At 35.3% G+C, this 26,788-nt stretch overlaps 5 protein-coding genes across 12 annotated transcripts; 3 read left to right on the plus strand and 2 right to left on the minus strand.

The window, feature by feature from the left end:
• The first annotated feature begins 3,449 nt into the window (after positions 1-3,449).
• LOC133699776 (uncharacterized) lies at positions 3,450-8,158 on the plus strand. Of its 8 annotated transcripts, none has more exons than XM_062123228.1 (9): positions 3,451-3,836; positions 4,392-4,522; positions 4,638-4,695; positions 4,791-4,925; positions 5,000-5,602; positions 5,687-5,830; positions 5,902-6,030; positions 6,297-6,338; positions 7,432-8,158. In XM_062123228.1, exons 1-9 carry the CDS (start codon positions 3,783-3,785, stop codon positions 8,053-8,055), a joined length of 1,920 nt encoding a protein of 639 aa, XP_061979212.1. In that variant the 5' UTR covers positions 3,451-3,782; the 3' UTR covers positions 8,056-8,158. The 8 variants fall into 8 exon arrangements, with proteins under 8 accessions (XP_061979215.1, XP_061979212.1, XP_061979217.1 ...); XM_062123233.1 differs by having other exon boundaries at positions 3,451-3,732; positions 4,607-4,695; XM_062123230.1 differs by having other exon boundaries at positions 3,451-3,732.
• Positions 8,159-9,832: 1,674 nt separating this feature from the next.
• Positions 9,833-11,141, plus strand: LOC133700094 (heavy metal-associated isoprenylated plant protein 37-like). The gene is made up of 3 exons (XM_062123656.1): positions 9,833-9,871; positions 10,016-10,091; positions 10,417-11,141. Exons 1-3 carry the CDS (start codon positions 9,833-9,835, stop codon positions 11,139-11,141), a joined length of 840 nt encoding a protein of 279 aa, XP_061979640.1.
• Positions 11,142-11,986: 845 nt separating this feature from the next.
• LOC133699030 (uncharacterized) lies at positions 11,987-14,010 on the minus strand. Its single transcript, XM_062122153.1, has 3 exons — positions 13,767-14,010; positions 13,555-13,640; positions 11,987-12,967 (listed from the first exon to the last, which is right to left on the minus strand). Exons 1-3 carry the CDS (start codon positions 13,853-13,855, stop codon positions 12,168-12,170), a joined length of 975 nt encoding a protein of 324 aa, XP_061978137.1. The 5' UTR covers positions 13,856-14,010; the 3' UTR covers positions 11,987-12,167.
• A 7,329-nt stretch (positions 14,011-21,339) lies between these two features.
• Positions 21,340-23,203, plus strand: LOC133700235 (AAA-ATPase ASD, mitochondrial-like). Its single transcript, XM_062123784.1, has one exon. It carries the CDS (start codon positions 21,541-21,543, stop codon positions 23,086-23,088), a length of 1,548 nt encoding a protein of 515 aa, XP_061979768.1. The 5' UTR covers positions 21,340-21,540; the 3' UTR covers positions 23,089-23,203.
• Positions 23,204-23,295: 92 nt separating this feature from the next.
• Positions 23,296-23,937, minus strand: LOC133700236 (histone H2B). The gene has a single exon (XM_062123785.1). The coding sequence runs from the start codon at positions 23,885-23,887 to the stop codon at positions 23,444-23,446; it is 444 nt and encodes a 147-aa protein (XP_061979769.1). The 5' UTR covers positions 23,888-23,937; the 3' UTR covers positions 23,296-23,443.
• Between the last annotated feature and the right edge of the window lie 2,851 nt (positions 23,938-26,788).

A 26,788-nucleotide genomic window follows, 5' to 3' on the forward strand; every position in this document is an offset into this window, starting at 1 on the left:
GTGCATGTGAAAGACAAATTGAAAGTGGTGAAGAATGAATATTGTGAAATTACCATGGTTTGATTAGATATTCTTTGTATTAGTTGGTTATAGTCTAAATTCTCAACTAATGTCGAATGTTGGTGCTTGTGACAAGTTTGTAATTATTGACCTAGTTTGCCATCAAATCTGAAACCTAAATAGATGAAATCAGTTTACAATTTGCTTTATGGGATAATAGAGAGTGGTTTTGACGTCTAGTTAATTCATTCAGATTACTTAGAAGTCAATTTTAGTGCATTCTCCAACTTATGAAATAGGCCTTGTCATGCATCTCTGTGTTCTGTTGTTTGAAATTCATCAAGTAAACCTTAAGATGTGGGTTGGTTTCCTTTATCTACCCAAGGAAATTTATTTAATCAGATAAAGGATTCAGTGTAGTTGGCAATAATAGCGTAATGACGGATGCTAGCTACCCTACCAAGAAGCAGCAGCACTAGATTCCCATGATTGGTAAAATCTCCGGTATGTGGTTTAGCCGTCCCCGCTTGTATTAATAGCAACACATAGTTCCTTCTCTTTTTGTCCATTATTATTTTCTTACAGCATGTGTTTCCTCTCTTAAAATGGTGTTTCCATGTAATATTGTTTTCTTTGTGGTGTTTGTGCAACAATCTCTTGTAAGACCTGTCATTTTGATTTTCTGAAGTTGTGTTGCATTTAGCTGCTCAATGTTGACATAGTTTCCTGCCATTGAACTTGATTTTCCTCTGATGTGTAGCTGGTTTTGGCAAAGGAAGATTTATGGTTTCATTGAACTCACCGTGTCTTGAGAAAAACTAAGGAGTGCTAGGGAACTGGGTTATTATCAAGAAGCTGTCTTATTTGGAGTTATGCATGCTTGGTCTTGTGAGATTAGTTAGTTGCACGAAGTCAGAGTTCTTAATGTTCTCAATTAAGTAAAAAAAGCGCATTGAACATAATGGTTAAACCCTTGCTAATTTCCTCACTACCCCAAGATTGGATAGTTTTAGATTGAAAGGACATAATTGGGTGCTGGAGATGGTTTTTGTTGTTGCTTTTTATCTTCTTTTATCGGATGTTGGTATAAAGTAATCATTCAATACAATAGAGAAAGATGTTGTTAGGTTATGATCATGTACAAGGTTTTGAATGACATGGAATGAAGAGTTAGTGGGGTCATTTAAATTACAGATCATGTCTTAGCACCATTTTCGACCTCTGTTTACATGTTAGCACAAAAACTCTAGTGATTATAGTCTATCACATTATATAGTCTCATAATCCCATGTGTTTGCATTACTTATTCTAGGTTCCTTTTGGTGATTCAGTTTTAGCTTCTTAAATCCTTCCAATTGCTTGCTTAATATCTCGGTATTGTAATTTTTTGCTTGCTTACTGGAATTTCAGTGCATGAATGGACACGCTGCTTGCTCTTCATGCTGCAGTAAACTTGCACATATATGTCCTTTCTCATTGCCTATTGGTTATATTCATTGCCTGGCCATTGAGAAGGTTCTTGAATCAGCCAAAATATCATGCCAAAATATGAAGTATGGGTGCAAAGAAACTGTCAGTTACAGCAAGAAGTGTGACCATGAGAAGAGCTGCATCTATGCAACATGCTCCTGCCCAGTGTCAGGCTGCAGATTTGTCAGCTCATCAAAGCAGTTATACTCACATTTAAGCAGCATACATGTAGGTGATGTGAACACTTTGAGTATGATTGCAAAATCCCCGTTTCCTTTACCGCAAGTAAGAAATTTGTTGTTCTCCAAGAAAAGAAAGAAGGCGTTGTATGCATCCTGAACAATGCTTTGCAAATCATGGGGAATGTGATCATGGTTAGTTGCATAGGGCCCTCATCCAAGGGAGGATACTTCTATGAACTTTCAGCAAACAGTAAAGGAAACAGTCTCATTTTTCGATCTTTTACACCTTGCTTTCGGAGCAGAGTTGATAACCCTCCTTCAATGAGGTTCCTCCTAGTTCCAGGTGGGTTTTTTGGTTCTGGGTAGAAGGTTACCTTGGATCTCTGCATATGGCGTAAAGATGCATACTCCTTCCATCACCCGAAGTAGTAATGGTTGATAATTAAAGCATTAAAATAACTTGGCAAAATTATTATATTCTCCAGCGTCTTGTAGTGCCATTGGCATTGGAAAACCTTGGTGCTTCGGTTGGTAAAACGTTTGCCGGTTGCTTTTGACTATAAGCTGGAACATGGCATCAAAGAGAGGGTACGAAGACTCATACGGGCTGAATCTCTATGGTTGTAGAATCTTAGTGCCATTCATGCATCTACTGCTGAAACTTGCTAAAGTGGTTCTAATCTTATGAACGTGTTTGGATTATATTTTCTTAAAAATTGAATTTCTTTTACTTAAAATGCCAATTTTCTAGTATTTTTTTTTAGGTAATATTAACAAGTTCATTTCATCAAATTAAATCCGTGCACATCAATATCAACTAATTTCATAGCAGGAAAATGCAAAAACAATGAATTTTTTTTTCCTATGTCAGAATCCAACAAAACTTTCTCTTCCCTTTAGAAACCAAGAACCCAAAAAAAAAAAAAAAGAAGAAGACAAGAGAGCAAACTTGCTTACCATAAGCCAGTAACTCAAGGCAGAAACATCAATCGTTTTTGCCCGCCGTCCAAATACAAGATGAGAAAGGGATTTGGAACTGAGTGACGACATATTACGAAAAGACTAGCAACTGGAACCAAAACAGTTCTGACTTTCAGACTCCACTGTCTGATCAAGATCAAGCAGCCATGAATGTACAGCTTACTTCTAGCGATCATATATTGGATCCAAATTCCTAAGTGATTATCACAATTACACATACAAGGGAAATTTCAAAAGGCAGGTTGAATGGAACATTCCCAACAAAGAAAGAAACAAGCTAAAGGAGAGAACAAAAGCAAAACCCATGCAGATTCAGCTTTCTACCGCATGGAGATATAGGGCTCGTTTGGTAGAACCCTGATGTTAATAATTTGAAATAAAAAAATATCTATTTTTAAATATTTTTCAAATTCAGAAACAAACATATTGTTATAAGTTGCAGGTAACACCCTTTTAAAAGATATTTTTAAAGACTCCAAACTATAAACCTAAATGTAATTCTAATTATTAGTAATTGGCAAGTGAATTTGGTTGACAAATAATTGAGGGCACGATGCATTAAATTTACCGGAAAAGATCATTATTTCTTATAATTGATTACAGATATTCTTGGTGTTAGAAGTGAGATATTGTTAGTAGCCCTGGGGAGAAATGCGTGGAGGTTGATATGGTCCTATGGATACTGTTAATAATGTAAGGGCTATATTGAGAAAATATTTTCTTTAAGGACTCAATTGAACTTTATTTTATTCTGGAGTACTAATTTGCTCTTTGAACAAAAAAGAGAGAGACAAAAAGAATTAGTGAGAAAGTACAACACCACACAGCCTGATTGGCACCTTCCACACAACACAGCCACTGAAACTCCAAAACTGAACTGGACAAGAAGATTATCAAAACTCCATATCCAAAAATCCCCCCCCCCCTTTTAATTTGAACCCTTTTTTTTTCAATTTCAATTCCAATCAGTTTCTCTTCAAAAAAAAAAAAAAACCCTAACCCTAAATCTAATCACTAATTCTGGGCTCTCCTCTTCTTGATCTCCAGTTCAAGCTCCTTCTTTGTCACTATCAGTGAAATGGTTTTGCTTCTCAAACCCGTAATTTCATTTATATACTCATTACTACTTATTTGCTTGTGTGTATGTAAATGTTATGTATAACTGATAGCGAAAGCATGAAGAAAAAACAGGAGGGAAAAAAGGTACAATTTTTAGTAGCATAGGGTAGTGCCCAGAAGAGTAATTGTGTTTTTCTGTGTGAAATCTAAATGGGTCTATTTATTTATTATTATGATTTTTTTGAAATCATGAAGGTACGACCCAATAAAGCATGTCCTCTATGTATCTTTTTGAAGGGTTTGATATTTATGGTTTTGATGGAGTTGAGGTTGTGAAAGTGTGAAATTGAAAACCAGAAGAGTTTAGTATGTTGTGGAGTAGTGTGCTGTTGTACCCTGTTTGGCAAAAGCATCAGGTACATCTAAGCAAAGCATGGGATTAGAGAGGAAGATTTTAGTGATGCTAACTAAAAGGAAATTTTTCTTGGGCAATAATGTTTTTGTTAAGAAGATTCGAGTCGTCATGTTAAACTGCATGATATGCATTGATTGTGTGTTTTATTACAACACGCGTCTTAATTCTAGCATGTATTGGTTTTCTGGTGAATGTGATTTTTTTTTAGTTCATGAAATTTGTTGTTATCATATGCTCTTCTTAGTATGTGTAGTTTGGTGATTCTGTGACATGCTTATGTTCAGGTCCCTAGTGAAGGAAATTTATCAACGGAAAAGAGAAAAGCGGAAGATGATATGGAGTCAGCAGAGAAGAGGAAAAGGAAGAAGAACAAGTGTCCTACTCCTCGTCCAGCATGCTCATGGGTGCATTTTAGGTACAATCACTCATTTACAAGGATTTCCTATGTGTCTACATAATTGTCTTGGGTTTATGATTAATTGTTGAATTCCTTGTCCAGCTGCTTGCTCATGTTTAATTCAATGTTACAGTCGGGAGTTTATCAAGGAGTACAGCGCTTCCCATCCTGAATCATGTGGTCTGAAAGCTGTGAGCCTCTTTGTTTCCCAAGCAAAATTGGTAGACAATTGCTAATAATGTAATTTCAAAGGCAAAACTAGACATGGTGGCTTTTTCAATTGCAGGCCACAAAGGCAGCATCAGATGCCTGGAAGTCAATGAGGGTGGAGGAGAAAGCAAAATATACAAAGCAAGCTCGTGAATTGTGGGATAGTTACTTGAGCACTGCTCCTGCTCGTATCCCCAAGCCAAGGAAACAGGTTCAGACCTATACTTGGCTTGCAATATTTATGCATATTTTATGCCACATAAATCTTACAGCTAATGAATACAGACCAAACTAGTTACGAGATGCTCTCCAGGCCGTTTGTTTAATGTGCTTCAACGGCTCTCACCAGAACAAAATGCTGCAGTGAAAAGCATGGGATTTGGCAGTCTTCTTGGCCTTAGATGCCGGACCCTGCGCCGCAGCTTGTGCCTTTGGCTATTGGAGAGGTTCAACACTGCAGGATGCAGCTTGGAGATTTGTGGCGTGTGCATTCCTTTATCCCCAAGAGACGTGGAGATTGTGTTGGGATTAGCAGCTAGCGGGAAAGATGTGATCAACTCAGGGCCTGATGACTTAATTGTCGACTTACGTCGCAGCTATAATGCTACAAATCATGGAATTTCAGTGCGTCTTCTAGAAGAGAGGTTGACAGCTCCAGAAGCTGGAGAGGATTTCAAGAGATCATTTGTCCTCTATGCATTGGGAACTCTTTTATCCCCAACAGCAAGACTGGATGTTAGCCCTTCATTTCTCCATTTCCTGACAAATATGGATGTTGTCCATCAATATAATTGGGGAAAATTCTTGCTTGATCGTCTAGTGCGGGAAGTATCTCGCTTTCACCAAGGAAAGCAACGCGCGGTTGGTGGCTGTCTTTTGTTTCTCCAGGTGAATTTATATTATTTTAAGCTTCCACTTGTGTTCTAACTTTCATATACATCACAACTTACCCCTGAAGTTTACTCTTTTCAGCTCTTTTACTATGAGAGCATCTCTGTTGAGGGATCCCATTTGTCAAATTCTTCTGTTGTTCCTTGTTTGTCATCATGGGGTGAGGAAGAGATTTCTGAAAGAGAAAAACAGCAAAGAGAGCTTGGTGGTTATGGCTTTGGAGAGGTAATTGATATTTGTAACTTGTGCTCCTATGAAAATGATAGGAATTTGTCTAGCTTGTCGCTCCTGTGCAGGTAATTTGCAAGGAGAGGTGCACTGGCTTGGAGTTTTCAGAGTCCAGAGGCCAACTAGATGGTTCATCAGAAGGCAAAATAATCAGTGGGAATAATCATGATTCTGTTTTTGAGCAGCAAGCTAACCAGGTAATTATTTTATGGCACACTTTGATAATACTAGTATTCATAGTATTTAAATGACACAGTTTTATTATAATTGGTAATTCTGTCTTCAAAATGTTGGGTTAGTTGAAAAGTCAATGGTGTGGATGATCTGAATGGCATGTAATGCTGATCCTGCTGGTTGAGAATGTTAGTCTTGCACTTTTATGACTCGAACATACCTGTAAAGAACTTGTGAAAAAAGTTGTGGACAGTTTATGCAGGATGCTTACTTGTGATCTCTTTTGTAGGCTGGCAAAGAAATAATGGACGGGAATACTTATGTGGAAGGGGTACTCAATCTCTTTCCTCCATATATTCTTAATGTTGCTTTGTTGCTTCTGTCCTGTGTCTATTCTTCTCACCAGCCTGTCTCTTGGTGGTTGCGAGCAGGATATATGTTGCTACCTTGTATTAGGATGATAGCATTCCCCAAAATAGGGAATGCTTGATGGCCGAACCCTAAACATGGCCCTCCCCTAAACATGGCTGCAACATATGATGATATCTTGTTGCCAATTGGTTGATTTTGCTTTCGATGGGTTACGGCATTTGTTTCTAGTGCTCAGTCCCCTGGGTACTATGAAGTTTATGATACCAAATTTGATGCAAGAACAATGTTTAAAAATTAATCATGTGATCAAGCTAGAATCAAGTTGTATGTGTGTTTGCCAGGTTTGAACTCAACTCAGTATTTATAGCTTATTCTTGTGAATCTGGTGATAAGCTGCTAGGGAAGATAAATGGGCGATTTAAGTATATTTTTCTGTGATTTACTATGAATATGTTAGAATGCCTGCAAACTTGTAAAAATCTGAAATAATACTATAATTCTTTTTCCAAAAAGAGAAGCAATAACTGCAGCAGAAACATATAGCCTTGGCCCTTGAGATTGATTAGTTTTCCTAGAGTAACTCTTGTGATAGACAACAGTTTTGGGGTGAATTGAGGGTGGTATTAAGAGGTGTTAAACAACCAACTTTGGGATGTTCAATTGGAATTTCATCAAACCAAATGATAAGAAAGTTTTTCCTTGGTTGTTGACAAAACTACTCTCTGGCACTCTATTCAGAATGCTGATTTCATATGGATCCTCCAGAGTGGAATCTACATTTGGATGGAGACATTTTTTAAAAAAAATTAATTGAACTCTGTCAACAGATCCAAGTGAATAGATTTTGTCTATAGGTTTTGATTTGTTGTATGGGAACCTCCAGTATTCACCAGAAAGAGTAGGGAGAACATTGGAAAACAATGATTAAAATGAGCTGGGATTTGTTTTAAGGTTTGAACCTAGAATGCAATGTTTTGAGTGTTTAGCAAATGTGAAGGTGCAGACAAATACGCCTTTCATGGTCATCTTACTTTGTGGATATGTTTCTGCAGGCAAATGTGCCAAGCCTTTTGACAAGTAATGATGTATTGTGCGGGAACATGGAGGTGGGTACTGAATCAGCTTCAACAATATGCCAAAACAAAGAATATGACTGCAATGGAACACTGAATTGCATAGATGATGTTAACCCTGAAGAAACATGCATCTTTTCACCCCATGCGTGCCCTCTTCTAGACTGTAACTTTACTGGCTCATCTGAACAGTTGTCACTACACTTCAGCAGTAAACATTGGGACTGTGGAAGGCGTTTTAGGTACAACATTCCTTTATCTGTCTCATTAGGGGTGAACGAGCAATTCCTTGTTCTCCAAGCAGAGGAAGATGGTGTTCTTTTTCTACTCGGCAAGGGCATTGAGAGCTTAGGGAATACAGTCATCGTAACCTGTATTGGACCAAGCTCATCGCAGGACAGGTTCTTATATGATGTCGTGGCAAGTAGAGGGGTAAGCTCTCTCAGATTGAAATCATTAACGGAGTGTTTTCCTGGGAGGGTGGAAGGCTTACCTCCTGTAGATTTTCTTCTGATTCCATTCGCTTTCCTTGGTCCTTCTGGGCAGCTTGACTTGGAGGTTTGTATATGGAGTTCAACCGAGCTAGGTGCAGATTGCACTTAATTTCTTTAACAAACATTCTAGATCATCATATTTGTAATGGTCTGAGAACATTGTATTTCTTCGTTCTAAAATTAATCGAAGAGTTGTAGAGTTATTTCCATAATTTTGCCCAAAGATTACGTAGGCCCCTGTTCTCTCCATAGGCATTTCAATCAAATCTTGAAGAATGCCGAACTTTCCAGGAGATCACGTTCCATCAAATCCAGTCCAACGTCCAGTTGATTTTGTATAGCAAACATTTCAATAAATCATCATGGCCTGTCGTATTGCCAGGGGTCTGTTGTGGACGTGTGGATCCAAGATCAACATAAAGATTCAAGAAGAGGATGAGCCTTTGTAGATGAATTACTACGTGTCGTCTTGCCAAGGGTTCTTATAGGATTATGATCCATTTTCATTGTTTTACAATACTTCCTCCATGGAGGGGGAAAAAAACTTATTTTTGTGGATATAAAGATTATGCTGTAACAGATTAAAAACAAATTCTTCTTTAATTTGATAATAAAGTAGGACTCGGTTTGATAACATCAATTAAAACACTAATCTTTCATTTTTTTTCGTCACTAAAAACTTAATCCGGATCATATTTCAGGTTCTAGATTTCTTGAATCAATTTACCAGATCAATCCGGATCAAATAACTACTGTTTAACGTTGGTATAATGTTGATGACCTTCTCTACCATTCAAGACTTCCCTTTAGAAAGAAACCTTTGTCTAAGATTGGGTACTGTAGACTGCAACAAGCGAACAAGGAATCTGATTCTAGTTCCTGATTAAGGGCAATTTTCCCTTCGGACAGTAATCCATTTCAGGACAATCGAACAGTGGACATTGATATGGTCCGTGTAAGGAGTCTGCAAATTAGACAGACTGGTGATTTCTGCCTCTACATTTCTCCATCAAATGCACATAAGTGTCTACATTTGATTTGACACCGTCTTCATGAAGCCTGTGCGTCTCCCTTCATGATTTGAAATCACAAGTGCACAGAACAATAGTATACTTATCCAAATTTAAATTTTTTTTTTATGTTTTTGAATGAGTTTGATATACTATATTAAAAATAATTTTAAAAAAATAAAAATTATATATTATTTTAATATATTTTTTAATAAAAAATAATTTAAATAGTAATTATCATCACATTTTCAAGTAGTCCTTAACTGTGAGGTGTTATTGACCAAATCAATAAATAGATAAGTATCACGTGTAGTTTAAAATAAAAATAAAAAATTGAAATATTTTTTTTTAAGAGGAAAAAAATGTATATTTTTTATTTTTAATGGATCTTTTATCACTTTCTGAATATATATTATTTTTCAGAAGTTAAATCCATCTAAGAGTTAAAAAAAACACGCCAGTAAATTTAGTTATGAAAAACATTTTTGGTTATTTTCTTCTCCTAACTAATTGGTTTGGATCTCGTGACCATATGCAACAATGCCAGCAGCAGATGGTGTACTTCCTCGAGAGAGAGAGAGCAGGTGCACAACTTTATGAGCCTAGAAACCAGTGGCAGGCAGATTCTGCCAGCAAAAAATGTCAATTTTATGAGCCTAGTCTGCTTCACACAGATTTCCCCCTCTTTTATTTTGTTAGGGGCCTTGCTATACAAGTCTACACACAAGGATTTTGTTCTTTCTCTGCATAAAACCCTTTACAAGTGGCCTCGTATAGAGGAGAAAGGTAAACTCCTTAGAAACTGCAGAACAATAGGGAGAATCTACCGATACATTTCTTTTCTCTTCTTTGTCAAGGACTCTTTGAAAGTTGAAAATGTTAAGAAATGGCCACGATCAGCTCCTAAAGGTTGAGGTCTGTCTACACTAACAGCTTTCCCTCTACTTTTTGACACACTTTGTAGTTCTCCTTCATGAGTTTACTTCTGCCTTTACTTGCCACTAAATTTGCTTCCTTTAACCTGGTTTTGTTTTCCTTTTTTCTTTTTTACGGTGACAGACACATTATCTCAAAGTGCACATCAACTGTGAAGGGTGCAAGCAGAAAGTGAGAAAACTTCTTAACAAAATTGATGGTAAGAGTATTTTTAGTTTTGCCTTTTAACTTGTCATCAACATGTGTATTTAGTTCTAGTTTCTTTTCTACTTTTATTGCAATAAGTTTTATGATTACAGCAAATAACTTTACCACCAAATCTCTTGGCAAAAGGTGATGCTTATGTCCAATGATTCTTTCAATGCTGTGTGATCTTTTTCACAGTGTGTTTAGCATGTGATTCTTTAAAGTAAAACCCGGTAACCATTATCTTATTCTGGCTGAGTAAAGATCTATGCTAAGATTTTCTCTTCTTCTGGGCACTAGAGTTTCTAATAGACTAAAGTATTTGGTCTTGTGTTCAGGTGTTTACTCAGTGAACATAAAGACAGAGAACCAGCTGGTCATAGTTTCAGGCCGGGTAGATTCTGCTACTTTAATCAAGAAATTGGTCAAGTCTGGTAAACGTGCAGAGCTATGGTCTCTACGTACCAAGAACAAACGGAATCAAGAACAACTCAACGCAAACCAACTGCAATTTCTAGCCAATGACTTCAGTGACCCTCAAAACCAATTCATGTATCCAGCATCCTTTGACAATGAGACTGGTAATACGAAGAGCTATGGAGATTTTTTAAACCAGAATGTAGAATTGAAAGCTATGAATGTGGGGAGAGGTCAGGATTTGAAGGCAGCCACAAGAATGGGAAACTTTTACATGGATGACGATAATTTTGCTGGTAGTGGCAGATCAGGGGATGATTTTGCATACATGATGGGTCACGCAGATTATCAAGGCAGAGGTACTGGTTTTGCTGGATTAGGAGGCCATGAATTTAATGGGATACCAACTTATGAACAGACGTATCGACCATCCATGATTATGAGCAACAAGCAGCAAAGGTACCACTACAATCATCCAGCCACTGAGATGCATAATATTTACATGCAAGAACCGCATACGGGCAACAATATGATGACAAGTGACAATTTCATGTACCAGCCTTACATGATAGATCATGCATCTTCAACAACTCCTCCCTATACTGACTACCACCTTTTCCATGCAATGCCATATCCTTGCTACTAAGCAGACAAGTACTTACTTATCTAGCTGACCTACAGAAATATCTTGGGTTCTTTTGAAAAGATGGAGGCATAGAATAGGTAGGGTTTATGTTATGATAAGAATTTATTTTAAATATGTAATGCTTTTATTAACATATGGTATGAGATTGCTTTCATCTTTTCTACTAAACCTCGTTCCCTTTAAAGAAATAGTTGGCAGGTTTACTTTCCCTTTAAATACCATGTTCCCCGAATGAAAAGCATCATTTTAATGCTATCATTTTGAGCCTAAGAAGCTATTACATTATTCATCCAACCTCTCAGAAGATAAAGACTGTTTTGTTCACCCTAGATCTAAAAAATATCTAGCCACTGATTTGCAACATGCAAACCTCCACCATTTTTGAGAGGGCCACCGCAAAACTTGAAACATTATGAAATGAGATGCCACTGGCTGCTGATATTGTAATCTCGGCCACATTTCCATTCCTTCTTAGCAGCTTAATGAAAAGGCATCCATAAGAACTTATTTTCCAGACTACAAAGGTTATCTTGGTTTAATTCTGAAACAAAATCAGACAAATTTGGTTGGCAATGCCTTTTTCTTTGGTAATCAATACCGGGCAAAGAACTGATTCTCAAACAAATTAAGCTGGAATGAATCATCGGAAACAAGCTGTGATTTAGAAGCATGTATCAATGATTTTTTTTCATACTCAAGAATATACATTAAATAAATGAGAAACCAAAAGAAAGGAGAGAGTTTCTCGTGACTTTTTAGAATTTTTTTTAATAAGCTGGGAAATGGTACGTCAAGCTAAAAGCACAAGAAAGCATCTAAAAACAAATAGGATAGGAGAACAGTAATGAAGCTTAAGGCAAATAAGAAATCATAGAACCATGAATGGTTTAAAACATTTGTATAATTTTGCACTAACTTTCAGGACAAGGAAGTATAGAGAGATCTAGACATAAGAAAAGGAGATTCCAGATTCAAACATGTACAGGTAAGTTATCTCACTCACAGTTGAATAAAGGAAACTGCAACTTAACGCCTCTGTGCTTTTCTTCGTCTTGACTGTGCCTTCTGCCATTTCTTTCTTGGAACAAGTGTGCTCTTTGGCTTCAACTTTAACTCAGGTGAGAACTTGAAATTTGGATCTCTCATACGTGCTTGTATATCCTTGAAAAACTGCATATTCAATTTCTTAGGCCCTCCATGACGAAGCTCCTCATACTCTGGTCCAGAAACAATATTTTCAAATGCTCCAATTAGGATGTCTATATCACTCATGACTTCCCACACATTGGTGTAACGCCCATCTGGCCCTTTCTTTAATTTCTTCAAGGCATTCTCAACTGCAAGTTTCCTAGCTTGCTTCCCAGGGGACAGCTCTGGTTCATTTTCCGCATCCAACAGTTCCGAGATCGTCCGATACTTAGGTTTTTCCTCAAACTCAAACAATTTATCTAAATACCTATCGCTGGCCTCATTGGGGTGTGCTTCTGTAGGAATATCATCCTCATCATCACATTCATCACCAGTCCACAAAGTCTTCTCCTCATCACTCCCAGACCATACACTTCTTAACTCATCACTGTCATCAGCATCGATAAGGTCCGAGTGCTCCTTCGCCTGCTGCCTTACCTTCCGAATATCTTTGTCAAGTCGATTTCTACCTTTATCAGAACTGTTCTCATCATCACTTTCATCTTCACTTCCTGTCCATAGACAAGAATCTTCATCCATCTCTTTTTTCCATGCTTCCCGGAATCCCTCGTCCCCAGGCTTTTGACTGCCAAAAAGATCATAATGCTTATCCCTATTGCGAGCATATGATCTTATAACTGCAAAAAATCCAATATAATGTCATGTAACATATTCAATGACCAACAGCAGAAACCAATTGCAATTGTGAATAACAGTTACTGCCTGAATGGTAATATTACAGGTTCACTGATTAACAAAATGCTATCTACTTAAAACACTTTTATCCTCTTGAGCATTGTGATACTATTACATAGAAAAATAATATAACCAAGTCATGTCCTTCAAAAAAAAAATCATTCAATTATTATCACCATCTCTTTTTCCAGCATCTTAACAATCAAATCCAGGGAAAGAACAATGTGTTTTAAACAAAGACAAACAAATCCTAAATTCAAAGAGCACCAAAGATTAAGTCAAGAAGTGCAGTAACCTTATTCTTCCAGCACAGGACATAAAGACAATAAAATAAATGGGTTCTGTGAGGAATTTCTACAAATACATAGACTGCATAGCCAATACTTCCATTAACATCAACACCACAACTCATTAATGATCTTTCACATGCAACTAACTTATGAGATTCAATTGACAGACACTGAAACTTAAAACAAAAAACATATAAAAGAGAGGGAAAATGATGGTTTAAAAACTTGCAGAAGCTAACCTTGGAAACTTGGAGAAAACCCATGATTATAACTGTGATTTATTGAATAATAACTTGAAGTGACAGAGTTAGAAAGAGCTTCCATCCTGCAAAAGAAAGGGAAAATGGGGTTTTTAGACTTTAACATTAATATCAAATTCTTCAAAAATTATGAGCATAAAACACCTTTTCATATGTGGGTGTGTGTTTTTAGAAAGAAGAAAGTGAGTTACCTTAGAGAAGTTTGAGGTAGAAAATGGGGTTTAGGGCTCCTGAAGGAAAAATGAAGGGAGACAAGGCGGGAAGAGAGTCTTTTAGCCATTTATCTCCTGTGTAGACTAAGTTTCAGAGTCATCTACTTTGCTCTTTTCCTCTTTACTGAAAAATGAGAGCTTTGAAGCTGGCAGTAGACATGGCAATCAGACCGGGTTGGGTTGTCTCGGGTTCGTGTCAATGCACACTTGAACGTAATTCTCTAATTTGTTAGGAACGGGTTTGGATCGACCCTCATGTTTGAAAGTATCTTTAATAAGAAAATTTTAATAATATTTAGGCCTTTTCTCAAAAGTGATTTTAGAAAAATTATTTTTCAAACTTTTTTATGATTGTTTGTCATTAAAAAGGTTGCTCAATAAAAAATATTTTTCAATCAGAAAAAAATTTAACTTGGTTTTCAGAAAAGCGTTTTCCTAAAAAATGTAGACAGAAAACACTTTCCAGAAGTTATAAAAAATTTAAAAATATCATATTATTTATTAATTATATCAAATTTGATCCTCAAACTTTTAATTGCTATATATATTTTATTTTGAATATTTATTTTTCAATTTCATCTCTTAAAATTTAATTTTTATATTAACTTTAGTCCTCATTTTTATAATTATTATTTGCTTTTCCCTTATCATTTTTTTATTGAAATTTTTTATATATCAAATTTGATCCTTATTCTTTTAATTGTTACTTATTTTATTTGAAATAATTTATGAAATGTTAATTATTATTATTATTTTAATTTCTTCATCTTTTATTTTTTTTATTTTTTAAATTTGATCTCTATTATTTTGATTATTATTTATTTTATTTAAGATAATTTATGAAATTATTTTTTTTTCAATCTTATTCTCATTCAACTTTTTAATTTGTAAGATTTATTCCTCATTATTTTAATAAACTTGAGAAAAATAAAACATTAATAAGTTATTTTCCAGCTCATTTTTCATGACATAACCAAATACTGGAAAGTGTTTTCCAACTTATTTTTCATTACATTACTAAACATCAAAAAATAATTCACTTTCCCGGAATTCACTTTCCCAAAAAAACTACTTTCCAGCAAACAAATGAGGCCTTAGATAAAATTATATTTCATTGAGCTTTAGTTTGATTTCAAGTCTAATAGTTAATTTATCCCAAAAAAAAATTAATAGTGTTATTTCCAAATTAATAATTTTTATTTATTTTATATAAATCTTAAAAACTTTTTAATTGAATGCAATTTATGTTTAACCTATAATTATAGTTTTAAAATCCAAAATTAACCCGCACTAAACTCTAAATCTCAAATAAAAAAAACCAATCTAAATCAATTTGATTAACCAAAAATATATTTATAATCTTTTATAAATATAATAAACTAATTGATAAACTACAAGCCTCAATATAAGTCCAAACATGATGAAATCAACCTTCTCAGCTCTTCTTATACTATTCCACAAGCTAAAATATAATTACTATCCTAACCAGTTCCCTCATGTGTAGATTAAGCATACAGTTAAAACATGTGAGGCTTTTATTATATCTAAAATTATTATTTATTCTTTTATATAGCAATGGTTATTTTTAAAATTTCAAATTTCATCCTTAGTTTTTATTTGTATAATTATACTTTCTTTAGCTCAAATTAGCACTAATTGTATTTTTTTTTTTTAAGAGACGATTGAATTTAAAGTTAGAAAACTAAAGTGAAAAAACAAAAGTAAAATAGATGGTGGTTTTTAAATTTATTTGAAAAGTATATTTAAGTCTCTCATCTTTTTTAGTTATTAGGTGATCAGTCTTTCTAATTCTAGAAAAATTAATTTTAATATCAACCTTTATTTTTATTATTTTTTAGTCTTTTTTAGGTGGGAAGAGAGAGAAGAAATAACCACATTCTGGTATAGAGAATTAAAATTGTCATTGCGATGATTCTGACTACTAAATTAGTAGATTTTTATTCCAAATAGTTTCATATGATAAGAAGAGTTCAAATTAAGTTCTTTTTTTTTTTACCTTGAAAGTGCCTTAAAAACAAACAAAAATAATTATTTCAAAGAAAGATGGAATCTTGCCAAAAAAAAAATCTAAACAAATTTATATTTTATTATTGAATATTTTTCTCTAATTGTAAAATCAGAATTCCAAATTAAATAAGAAAAACAAGATGAAATCTAAAATTAAACTAAAAAATTGAAAATAAAAGAGAAAATAATGACATCAGCTCAAACAGCATCTTTGACTAAGCAAATAAAATCTTTTTTAATCAAATTTAAACACGATACAATAATTAAATTACAAGTTATGGGTCTTCCTCAGACTAGTTGTTTGACGTGATCAGAACTCTTTATTGTCCCACTCGTCCGTCCATTACAAGCCTATATGTGGTCCATTTGTGGGAAATCTACTGTTCAGAACCATCAAATCCTTAAGACCTGTCTACATCTGTTATAGATACAGGCCTCTGCTCCAGCACCTGCAACACTGGATTTCTCTACTCTCAAGTCATGGATTAAAATTCTAGCTAAAGGTTCAGTGCATCATCACTTCCCATCGGAGAAGATGCACGTGAACGTGGTATATGGTACCAAATTAAGAGTAGAGAGACGAATACAAGCTTTTAACAGTACGTTTTGTAAAGTCACCAAATCTCTCCAGCCAACAGTGATGTTTAATATCTTGAACTTTCTTTGCCTAAAGATCCTGGATCTCCTGATTCGAAAGGAGTGATGGGATTGGAATATGATTTGTCCCATGGATCATCAAGGCTATTCCTGAAGATCCTTGTATTTATAGCGGCCAGATAAAATGTTAAGCATTTACCAAGAAATCTGTCACTAGTTTTTGTCTAGCCATGCATCAAACTCTGCAGAAATTAAGGTGCACAGCAGTATCCAACTTTAGCAACTGGCAAATTTAGTATGCGGATGATGCTCGCATTTGAATTTTCCTGGTTTCTTTGGTAACTTACAGACACTGTACACGTCTTTGTTTTTATCTTCAAAAACCCAACACAGTTTGATTTCCTGTAAAAAAAATGCATATGCTTAACCAGATCTCTATCTGCAGCTTAACCAGTTCCATTATTTACAAAAAAAAAAACATACCTTCCAGGCTTCCTCGCATATCGTTTTCCTAACCTTATTATCTGTAGTTTCATTGATGAACATTCCAAGAAATACATATGCTTCCACGGCTGGCTCCACAACATATCAACCACCTTTTCTTCTCTCATTCTGATCCTTAAATAGATCATAATCTGACAGATGGTCTTTATTTTTATCGGTTTGCTTTAACAACATTGTATATTATCAGAAGATAAGTAGCATTGTCATTGGCCACCACAAGCTAATCTGCAGAGCCAAAATTTTCAGTGATCTCAACGAGCTTCGTCGTTGTGGATTTTTGTAACCTTTCTTTGTAATTGGATTACCTTAGAGGAGTTTCTCTCTATTATTACTTTTGCAAGTCCAGTTTTAACCAATTTCTCAATTTTAGTACTTGTTCATCAAAAATCTGTTGTACCAATCTTTTCTCTCTTTTTTTGGGGTGATAAAGAAAAAATGCTAAACAGTGTCCGAGAGGCTCAGCAGGGACATAATATAGCAGAGGATCGTAAATGATAGAAACGGATGAGAAATCAAGACAGGCCATTAGCCTCGTAGGCATGGACATGAGTATCTAATCACGGAGGTTGTGCTTCACCATGTTGTTTTACAGCTCGTCAAAAATAATTTTTTTATATTTTTAAATTAATATTTTATAATGTTTCAGATCATTTTGATGTACTAATATAAAAATAATTAAATAAAATAAAATAAAAATTATTTTAATATATTTTTAAACAAAATACATATTAAAAAACAACTATAAACATATTTCCAAACACCCTCTTAACTCTTTTTTTTATTCTGATTTGGTATTAGTATCTAGAGAATTATGTGTAACGTATTTTGTGTAGGGGGTGTGGGATACAATCCGGCTGATGGGTCATTTCTATTGCCAATAGGCATACTTTAGGATTCAAGAAAATTCAGAGTAAAACTATTTGCTGATGTCAAATCACGTCAAATTCAAGAAATGTTGTCAAATTGAGTGGGGTGGCATATATATAAAGCTTGTTTGGCAATGTAGTTATGAGTATTTTTTAAATAATTTATCATGTTAAAATATATGTCAATGATATTTTTTTATTTTTTAAAAATTATTTTTAACATCAGCATATTAAAACGATTCAAAACATACAAAACATATTAAATTTTAACAAAAAAAATTAAAATTTTTTAGAAACGCGGGTTGAACCGCGTTCCCAAACATGCTCATAGTCTAGCTGGTGGGTTATTTCTACTGCCGATATATATATAGGCGTGCTTTAGGATTCAAGAAAATTCAGAGTAAAACTATCAACTTCGTCTTCTCGTCAAGTAAAATGTGCGTGCTCAAAGGAAGGAAAATTAACCATTTAAGAGATAAAAAAACTGAGCCTTCTTGGAAGATTCATTTTAACTTGTCTTTCTCTATGATGTCGACCTCAACCTTGTTATGTCATGCATGTAGAGTCCAAACCAAGTTAAATTCAAGAAATGTTGCCTAATTCATGAGTGGAGTGGGATATAGTCTGGCTGATGGGTCACTTCTATTGCCACGAGGCATACTTTAAGATTCAAGAAAATTCAAAGTAAAACTATTAATTTTGCCTTCTCGTCAAGTAAAATGTACTGCGTGCTCAAAGAAAAAGAAAATTAACCATTGAAGACTTCGAGAACTGATACTTCTTGGAAGATTCATGTTAACTTGTTTTTCTCTATGATGTGATCGAACCCCGACCTTGTTATGTCATGCATGTAGAGTTCAGACCATGTTAAATTCAAGAAATGTTGTTTAATTAAGTGGAGTGGGATATATAGTCTGGTTGATGGGTCATTTCTAGTACTGTCAATAAACGCGTTTTAAGGCATTTAAGGATCTAGTTGTTGTGGTCAATCGTGTGACTTGTTCCGTTCCCGTCTCGGGTTCGACCCTTTATGTGCACGCCTGTTACCCCCGCGGTGCCTAACCTGCCCCTGGGCTTGCAGGATGTCCAGTGGGCCATGGAGAATAGTCGTGGTGCGCGCAAGCTGGCCCGGACACCCCATGTAAATCAAAAAAAATAATAATAATAAACGTGTTTTAGGATTCAAGAAAATTCAGAGTAAAACAATTAATTTCTATTCGGTAAAGTAAAATGCGCGTGCTCCAAGGAAAAAAAAGGTAACCATTTGAGACTTTAAGAACTAAGATTTCTTGGAAGATTCATGCTAAACTTGTTTTTTTCTATGATATATGGACCTCGACCTTGTTATGTCATGCATATGGAGTTCATATCATGCACGTCGTATTCAGAGAAGACCAATAAAATTATAAAGAAACAACGACAGTAGCTGAGCAGGAACATCCTCATGCTAATAACCCTTGGACACTCAAGAAGCCACTTCCAAAATATCATAGTTGTTGTTATTGTTGGGAGGCGAACCCAGCTCCTCCGCCACCGCTTGTTGCTCGACTGCAGCAAAAAAATCCATTGTTATTTCTTTATTTATTTTCTTGGTGACGAGGTTTGGGCTCCGTTTCAAGACAAAACATGCATGGCATAGCAAGGTTGAGGTCATCATATATGGAGGAGACAGACAAGTTTAGCATGAATCTTCCACGAAGTCAGTCTCGGTTCTTATAGTCAGCAAAACCTCCTGTACACCCACTATTGTAACATATATAAAAAGAATTAGTGTTTTATTATGGACCGTACATGGCAGCTCATAATAAAATATTTTTTAGTTTTTGTTTTAATTTTTTAACTGTTTTGTTTTTTGTTTTTTATACATTTTAGGTTTTGTTTTTTTTTTGCTTTTTTTTTGCTTTTTTTAATATATTTTTTTTAATTTAGTTTGTTAATGTTAAATTTTTTTATTTAGTTATTAGACTTTCATGATACGAATTTCAGGTTTAACAAGTCAATCTGGTTTGACGAGTTAACCCGAAATTTTTTTTCGTCTTTTTAATTAATTTTTTTCTTTACTTTAGTTTGTTAATGTTAAATTTCTTTCTATTTTGTTATAAAACTTTCATGACACGTATCTCAGGTTTGACGAGTTAACTCAGTTAATTCTGGGTTAACCCATCAATTTTTTTTGTTTTTTTTCTTTTAATAATTTTTTTATTTAATTTAGTTTGTTAGCATTAATTTTTCTATTTAGTTATCAAACTTTCATGACACGGATCCTGGGTTTAACAAGTTAGCCAGTTAATTCTGGGTTAACCCGTTAATTTTTTTTCCTATTTAGTTATCGAAGTTTCACGACATGAATCTCAGGTTTGACGGGTTAACATGATTTGAAGATTTAACACAATTAATTCATTTTTTTTCTTTTTCTTCATTAGTTTTTTTCTTCCTGTTGGTTTTTTTTCTTTGTTTTTTTTTAATTAATCCATTTAATTATCACTTTTATGACACGACCTTGCAGCCAAACTCGCATCCAAAGCTATTGGGTTTGGTATTGCAGTCATACCCACTTAAACCTGGGTCATGCAAGTTTAATGTTATTAATGATATTATAAATATTGCTCTTGGGTCAGGTGTTGCACCCAAATCCAAGACTTTTTGGTATAGCTATGCAGAAAGACCTAACACTCTTAGATCTTAGCCTTTTTTGATAATTTTTATACAAAAAAAATTAACCTACAGTATCGCGCAGGTCAATGTAACTAGTCATAAACTAAAGGAAAACCTCTCAACCCTTGTGTCTTGGTAATCCTGCTCTCAACACCATGGACCCCAAACCCAACAATTATACAAGCATAATAGAGTTCAACAACATAGGTATCAAACCTGGCTCGGGGATTGACCCGGCTAAGAGATTGAATCCCGGGTCACATGAGTTGACTCAGATCAACTTAGATCAACCCGGTAAAGTTAAAAAAATGTTTGAAATTTCAATATTTCATATGAAAAAATTAAAAAACAATCCGTGTGGATATAGGCTAAAAAATTATTTCAAAAGGTTTTTTTTATCTCACATTAAAAATGTATTATCTTATCCTTTTAATTGAAATATTTAAATTAAAAATATTTTTTATTTCACATTGAAAAAACACAATTTTTTTCTTATGAATATAAAGCATATATATTAATAGGCTTCAAATTTCATATTAAAAAAATAAAATATTCTTCTAGTATTTATATAGTTAACTTTAATATGGATTAATAACTAACTAAAAAAAAACTAAAAAAAAAAATTAAAAAAAAAATCTCTACTATATTATACTGGATCATCCGAGTTCGGGGTAAAATCATTTTTTCAAGTTAAATAAAACAAGCCCGATCAAAGCTATGAGTGATCTGATAACTATAATCAAAGATGGAGGCTTCGGGGGCCACCCACCCAGCATCTTCTACGTACCAACCAAGTAGTTTAAATTTCCCAAGGGCACATTGTATCGTGTGGGCGATTAAGATAAATAAGACAATCAAAAGTAGCCAATCTGAAAAGCAAGAGTATTCGACAAGGCTTGGAAATGAAAGAGACAGAGACATTAAGCGGGAAATTTCTAAAATATGATCAACTTAATCAGCAATCCTGCCAAAAAAATGACTCTACTCAAGTGCCCTTTGCCGATGCTATATAAACCTGTTACTACTTTGGAGATTGAGGAACAAATCTACACGTTTCATTCTCTTAACAATTCTCTCTCTCTTCATTTTCAATCTATTTCTCAATGATCACTGGAGAAATATGGACTCAACTGAGCTCGGCCGTTACTGGCCTAGTGCTTGCGTGGGTCATGTTAGAGCAGTATTTTCCTTATCAACTTCGTGGCTATCTTCAAAAATATAGTCAGAAGTTAACGAGCTATGTGTATCCTTACATCCAAGTTACCTTTCATGAATTCACAAGTGAACGTCTCATGCGCAGCGAGGCCTTTTCTGCCATTCAGAGTTATCTCGGCTCCAATTCTACCAAGAATGCCAAGAGACTCAAGGCTGATGTTGTCAAAAACAACGAACCCTTGGTCCTCACCATGGACGATTACGAAGAAGTTACCGATGTTTTTGATGGGGTTAAGGTCTGGTGGTCTTCGAGTAAAACTGTCCCGAAAACACAATCTATTTCTTTTTATCCTGCAGCCGATGAGAGGAGGCATTACAGGCTCACGTTCCACAAAAGTAATCGAGATGTCATCACCAAGAAATATATAGAACATGTTTTGAAAGAAGGGAAGGCGATTGCTGTGAAGAACCGGCAGAGAAAGCTCTTCACCAACAATCCTAGTGAGAGTTGGTATGGGTGGAAATCTACCAAGTGGAGTCATGTGGTTTTTGAGCACCCCGCTACATTTGATACTCTGGCAATGGAAACAAAGAAGAAAGAAGAGATTAAGAAAGACCTCACCAAATTCAGTAAAGGAAAAGACTATTATGCGAAGATCGGCAAGGCCTGGAAGCGTGGCTATCTCCTTTATGGCCCTCCAGGAACTGGCAAATCCACCATGATTTCTGCTATGGCTAATTTGTTGGATTATGATATTTATGATCTTGAGTTGACCACAGTTAAGGACAACAGCGAGCTTAGGAAGCTATTGATCGAAACCACCGGAAAGTCTATCATTGTGATTGAGGATATTGATTGCTCACTTGATCTTACAGGACAGAGGAAGAAAGCGAAGGAGAAAGATGATGACGACCAGTCAGACAAAGAGAAGGATCCAGTTTCTAAGAAGAAAAAGGAGGCTGAAGAAGAAAGAAAAAGCGGCAGCAAGGTTACTTTATCTGGACTTTTGAATTTCATTGATGGACTCTGGTCAGCTTGTGGAGGAGAAAGAATCATAGTGTTCACTACCAATTATGTGGACAAACTGGATCCTGCTCTAATAAGGAGAGGAAGGATGGATAAGCATATAGAGTTGTCATATTGCTGCTTTGAAGCGTTCAAGGTGCTAGCCAAGAACTATTTAGAACTCGAATCGCATGAAATGTTTGGAAAAATTGAGGAGATGTTGGGGGAGACAAAGATGACCCCAGCTGATGTTGCTGAGAATTTGATGCCCAGGTCAGATGAAGAAGACGAGGATGATTGTTTGAAGCGATTGATTGAAGGACTTGAGACTGCAAAGGAGGAAGCAAGGAAAAAAACTGAAGAAGAAGCGGCGTCAAAGGCTGAGAAAGCAGACAAAGAGGGTGGCGAAAAATCTTCTCAAGTAGCAGTGGAGAATGGCGAAACATCAGCAAAAGAAGCGAAAGAGAATGGTGCAATCGCTGGAGGTTAGGGTGGGAACAGTTTCATCACACTGAACACCGTTAGGCATTTATGATTGTGAAGTAACTTGGAACACAGCGCTGTCAAAATAATTGTTCAACAAGAACAAATTACTTTAATCCCTAGATTTCTGTTGTTACTACTCTATGACAATCCAAACTTCCTTGACAATCCTAGCCTTGATTTCTAGGCTGCTTTCAAGACTTTGAACAACAAATTTAATAAACACTACTGTATTTCATCTTCTACAATAGAAACAAACATAGAGATCAAGCAGAAATCCTAACCCTAACCCCGGATACACATATCTGAAGCATACTTAAGAAACAAATCCCAAATCAAAACATCATTAAGTACATGGATAATCAAGAACTGGTGAACTTAGTGACAGCCTTAGTCCCTTCTGAAACAGCATGCTTAGCCAACTCTCCGGGCAAAACCAACCTGACAGCAGTCTGGATTTCCCTCGAGGTAATTGTGGGCTTCTTGTTATACCTAGCAAGTCGTGAGGATTCCTGCGCAAGCTTCTCGAAAATATCATTAATAAAGGAATTCATTATGCCCATGGCCTTGCTTGAGATCCCTATATCTGGATGAACTTGCTTCAGCACCTTAAAGATGTAGATCTTGTATGTCTCTGTGCTCTTCTTCACCCTCTTTTTCTTCTTCTCTCCGGCTGCTGCTCCTCCTTCCTTTGGGAGCTTCTTCCCTGCCTTCGGCTTCTTCTCTGCTGGGGCTTTCTCTGCCACCGTTTTCTTCTCCTCTGCCGGCTTCTTCTCCGCCGGTTTCTTCTCTGCTTTTGGTGCCATTTTCAGAGATCTTTTTCAATAGATTGCGTTGCGTGTTGGTTTATTTACTTATTTCTCTTTGTTTCTTTATATAAAGAGGAGGTGGATTGTGTGATTGGTTACTTCTATTTCACAAGGACTGATGACGTGGGTAATTAGTGCCATTGGATTAGGTCTGGGAAACTTTCTTAATCGACGGTAGAAATGTGGGGTGCAGTTGGATGGTCGTACCGTCGTAGTTTTCGCGCGGATTGCTGACGTGGCAAACAAGTCTAATGGAAAATTAATTAAAATTATCTTAGCCATAGCCCGAGAAGAATTATTTATTGGGTACATGTAATTATTTAAATGCATTTCATAGATGATTATTGTATTCACGGGATAATTAATTTGACTAAAAAAATTAAAAATTAATTATTTTAATAAAAATATCAACTAATTAAAAATCAAGTTTTATCATGGTCGTAATTCGAACCAAGTTCTTTAAGTAACATGTGGTAATTATTCTTCTTGTACGATAATAAAGATGGTATTTTAAAATATTTTTTATTTATAAAAATATTAAATAATATTTTTTTATTTTTAAAAAATTATTTTTACATCGATACATAAAAATAGCGGGCAGTTTATGTGTTCAGTTCCTGGCAGTTTCTCACATTGCTGGCTGCAATTCTTCTTCTGCTAGCTCTTGACGGCAGTGCAAGTCTTTTGTTCTATTTAAAGATACAATGGCATACTTCATATTAGGCGACCTAGAAACTAGCACTGGTTATGCCAATGTTGTGGCCAAATTACAAATTCAAGGAAGTTTTGTGCTTTCTTGAACCATCTGTCCTTTTTCATTTAGATTTTATTATCATATATGTGAATCCCATACATTTTAAGAGTCACAAATACTGAAACCTGGATGAACAAAGTGCAGAATATCGTCAATATAATGGCTGAAAACATTTCCCATGATGCGATTCTCTTGATTTCGAGCATTGCAAGTTTAATATGTGATGATGAATGAGTTGATCTAGACTGAATTAAATTGTGTGCTAGAGATACATCATCCCCGCACACCAAGATTATCATTGAGATGTTTAGCTGCTGTGGTCAATTCGTGTGACTTGTTCCGCCCCCGTCCCGGGTTCGACCCTCTATGTGTACGCCTGTCACCCCCGCGGTGCCTTACATGCTCCTGGGCTTGCAGGATGTCCAGCGAGCCGTGGGGAATAGTCGTGGTGCGCGTAAGCTGGCCCGGACACCCCACGTAAATCAAAAAAAAAAAAAAAAAAAAAAAAAAGATTATCATTGAGATAATATATGCACTACTAGAAAACTTACAAATATAAATGAAAACAAGATTATCATTGAGATAATATATGCACTACTAGAAAAAATATAAATGTTGATTTATATTAATTTAATTATTTTCTACTTTTGTTAAATAGATTTTTTAAAAAATTATTTTTAAATAATTATTGACAGTATTAGCGATGGATTAAGTCTAATGTCAGTATATTCCACAAAATTGAAAAAACATTACTGCAAATATCATTGTGCCACTATTTTATCATCGACAGAATTGCATATGATATTTTTGTTGATTATATAGTAACATTCTCAAGAAAAATATTGATGGAATGAAGTGGGTAAAAAAAATTAGTATGTTTTTCCCGTCAGTAAATCCACCGGCAATTTTATCACTGAAAAACTAAAAATTACTTACGAGAGTTTTACTGACGGAGCATTTCCATCCATAAACCCATTGGTAAATTTATTGCCAACAAAATAAAAATATAAATACTTACAGAAAATTCCATTTGTATTTCTTAGAATTCCGGTAGTGATAGTTTTTGTTCTCTTTTTATTTTTTTCTGAAAAAACCATTGCTTACGTTTATGCTCAACTGCATATTTAAAGTACACTTGATGTTCATCTTCTCATCAAAGCAAAAACTACCCAAACCTTCTCATCAAAGACTACCAAAACACTTGTCTTCCTGCAATATCTTGATGTTCATCTTCCCATCAAAACAAAAACCACCATAACCACCAAAACCTTCTCCCTCCAAAACACTGTCTTTGATAGATTTTGTTTTCCGATTTAACATATGGCTTCATTTGTAGATTTGTTGATTGATTAACTTTGCTGTCTGCCTATGCCAAGTCAAAAGCTATATGACCAATTAGAGATTCACCAATCTGAAATTATGATACTGTTAAACAGATGGTCAATCAGAGCTGTTCTGTTGTAAACCCACCACGGTCCATGGAGGAGCTAACTAATAGTCATAGAACTTGCAATTGTTACCTGAAATTGTAGTGTAACAATTGCAAGTTCTATGACCATTAGTTGGCTCTGGAGTGTAATCAGTAACATTTATGTTCTCAGTTCATTTAAGCACGGTAGATTTTGCATTCTCTGGGGTCAGCACCAGAACCTTAATCAGAAAAGTAGAGATGAAGTTTTTTTGCATCAGTGACTCGTAAATTTGTTTTAATTTTTCAAATTGCTACATCACAGTGGTTTTGAATCAAAACGCCGCCCAAGATGGGCTCTTGCTCCGATAAAATCACACCATTTATGGGAACTTTCTGATCGATGGCTCCTTTTTCCAGCTACATGTTAGATTTTCCGAATTAGGAAGCAATAAACAAATGCTGTGCCTCATCTAATTTTTTCACATGGCATGTTTCATTCGCTCAAGAAAAGAGAGGAAAGGGTTCTACTTTCTTGAATCAAAGGAGGATATTGGTTTTGATCTAATTTTAGATTTGATTAGGTTGATTAGCCCAATAGCAGGTAGCATCTTATGGCCACGTCCTTTTCTTGACTGCTCTCTTCCATTCAACCATTTCCATGTGTTTTAGTCCTTGTGGCCTCTTGGGGAGCTTAGAAAATAATACAAATTTTTCCCCATTTACTTCTTTTTTT

Source organism: Populus nigra, chromosome 7 (assembly GCF_951802175.1).
Source record: "Populus nigra chromosome 7, ddPopNigr1.1, whole genome shotgun sequence".
NCBI classification, from domain to species: Eukaryota; Viridiplantae; Streptophyta; class Magnoliopsida; order Malpighiales; family Salicaceae; genus Populus; species Populus nigra.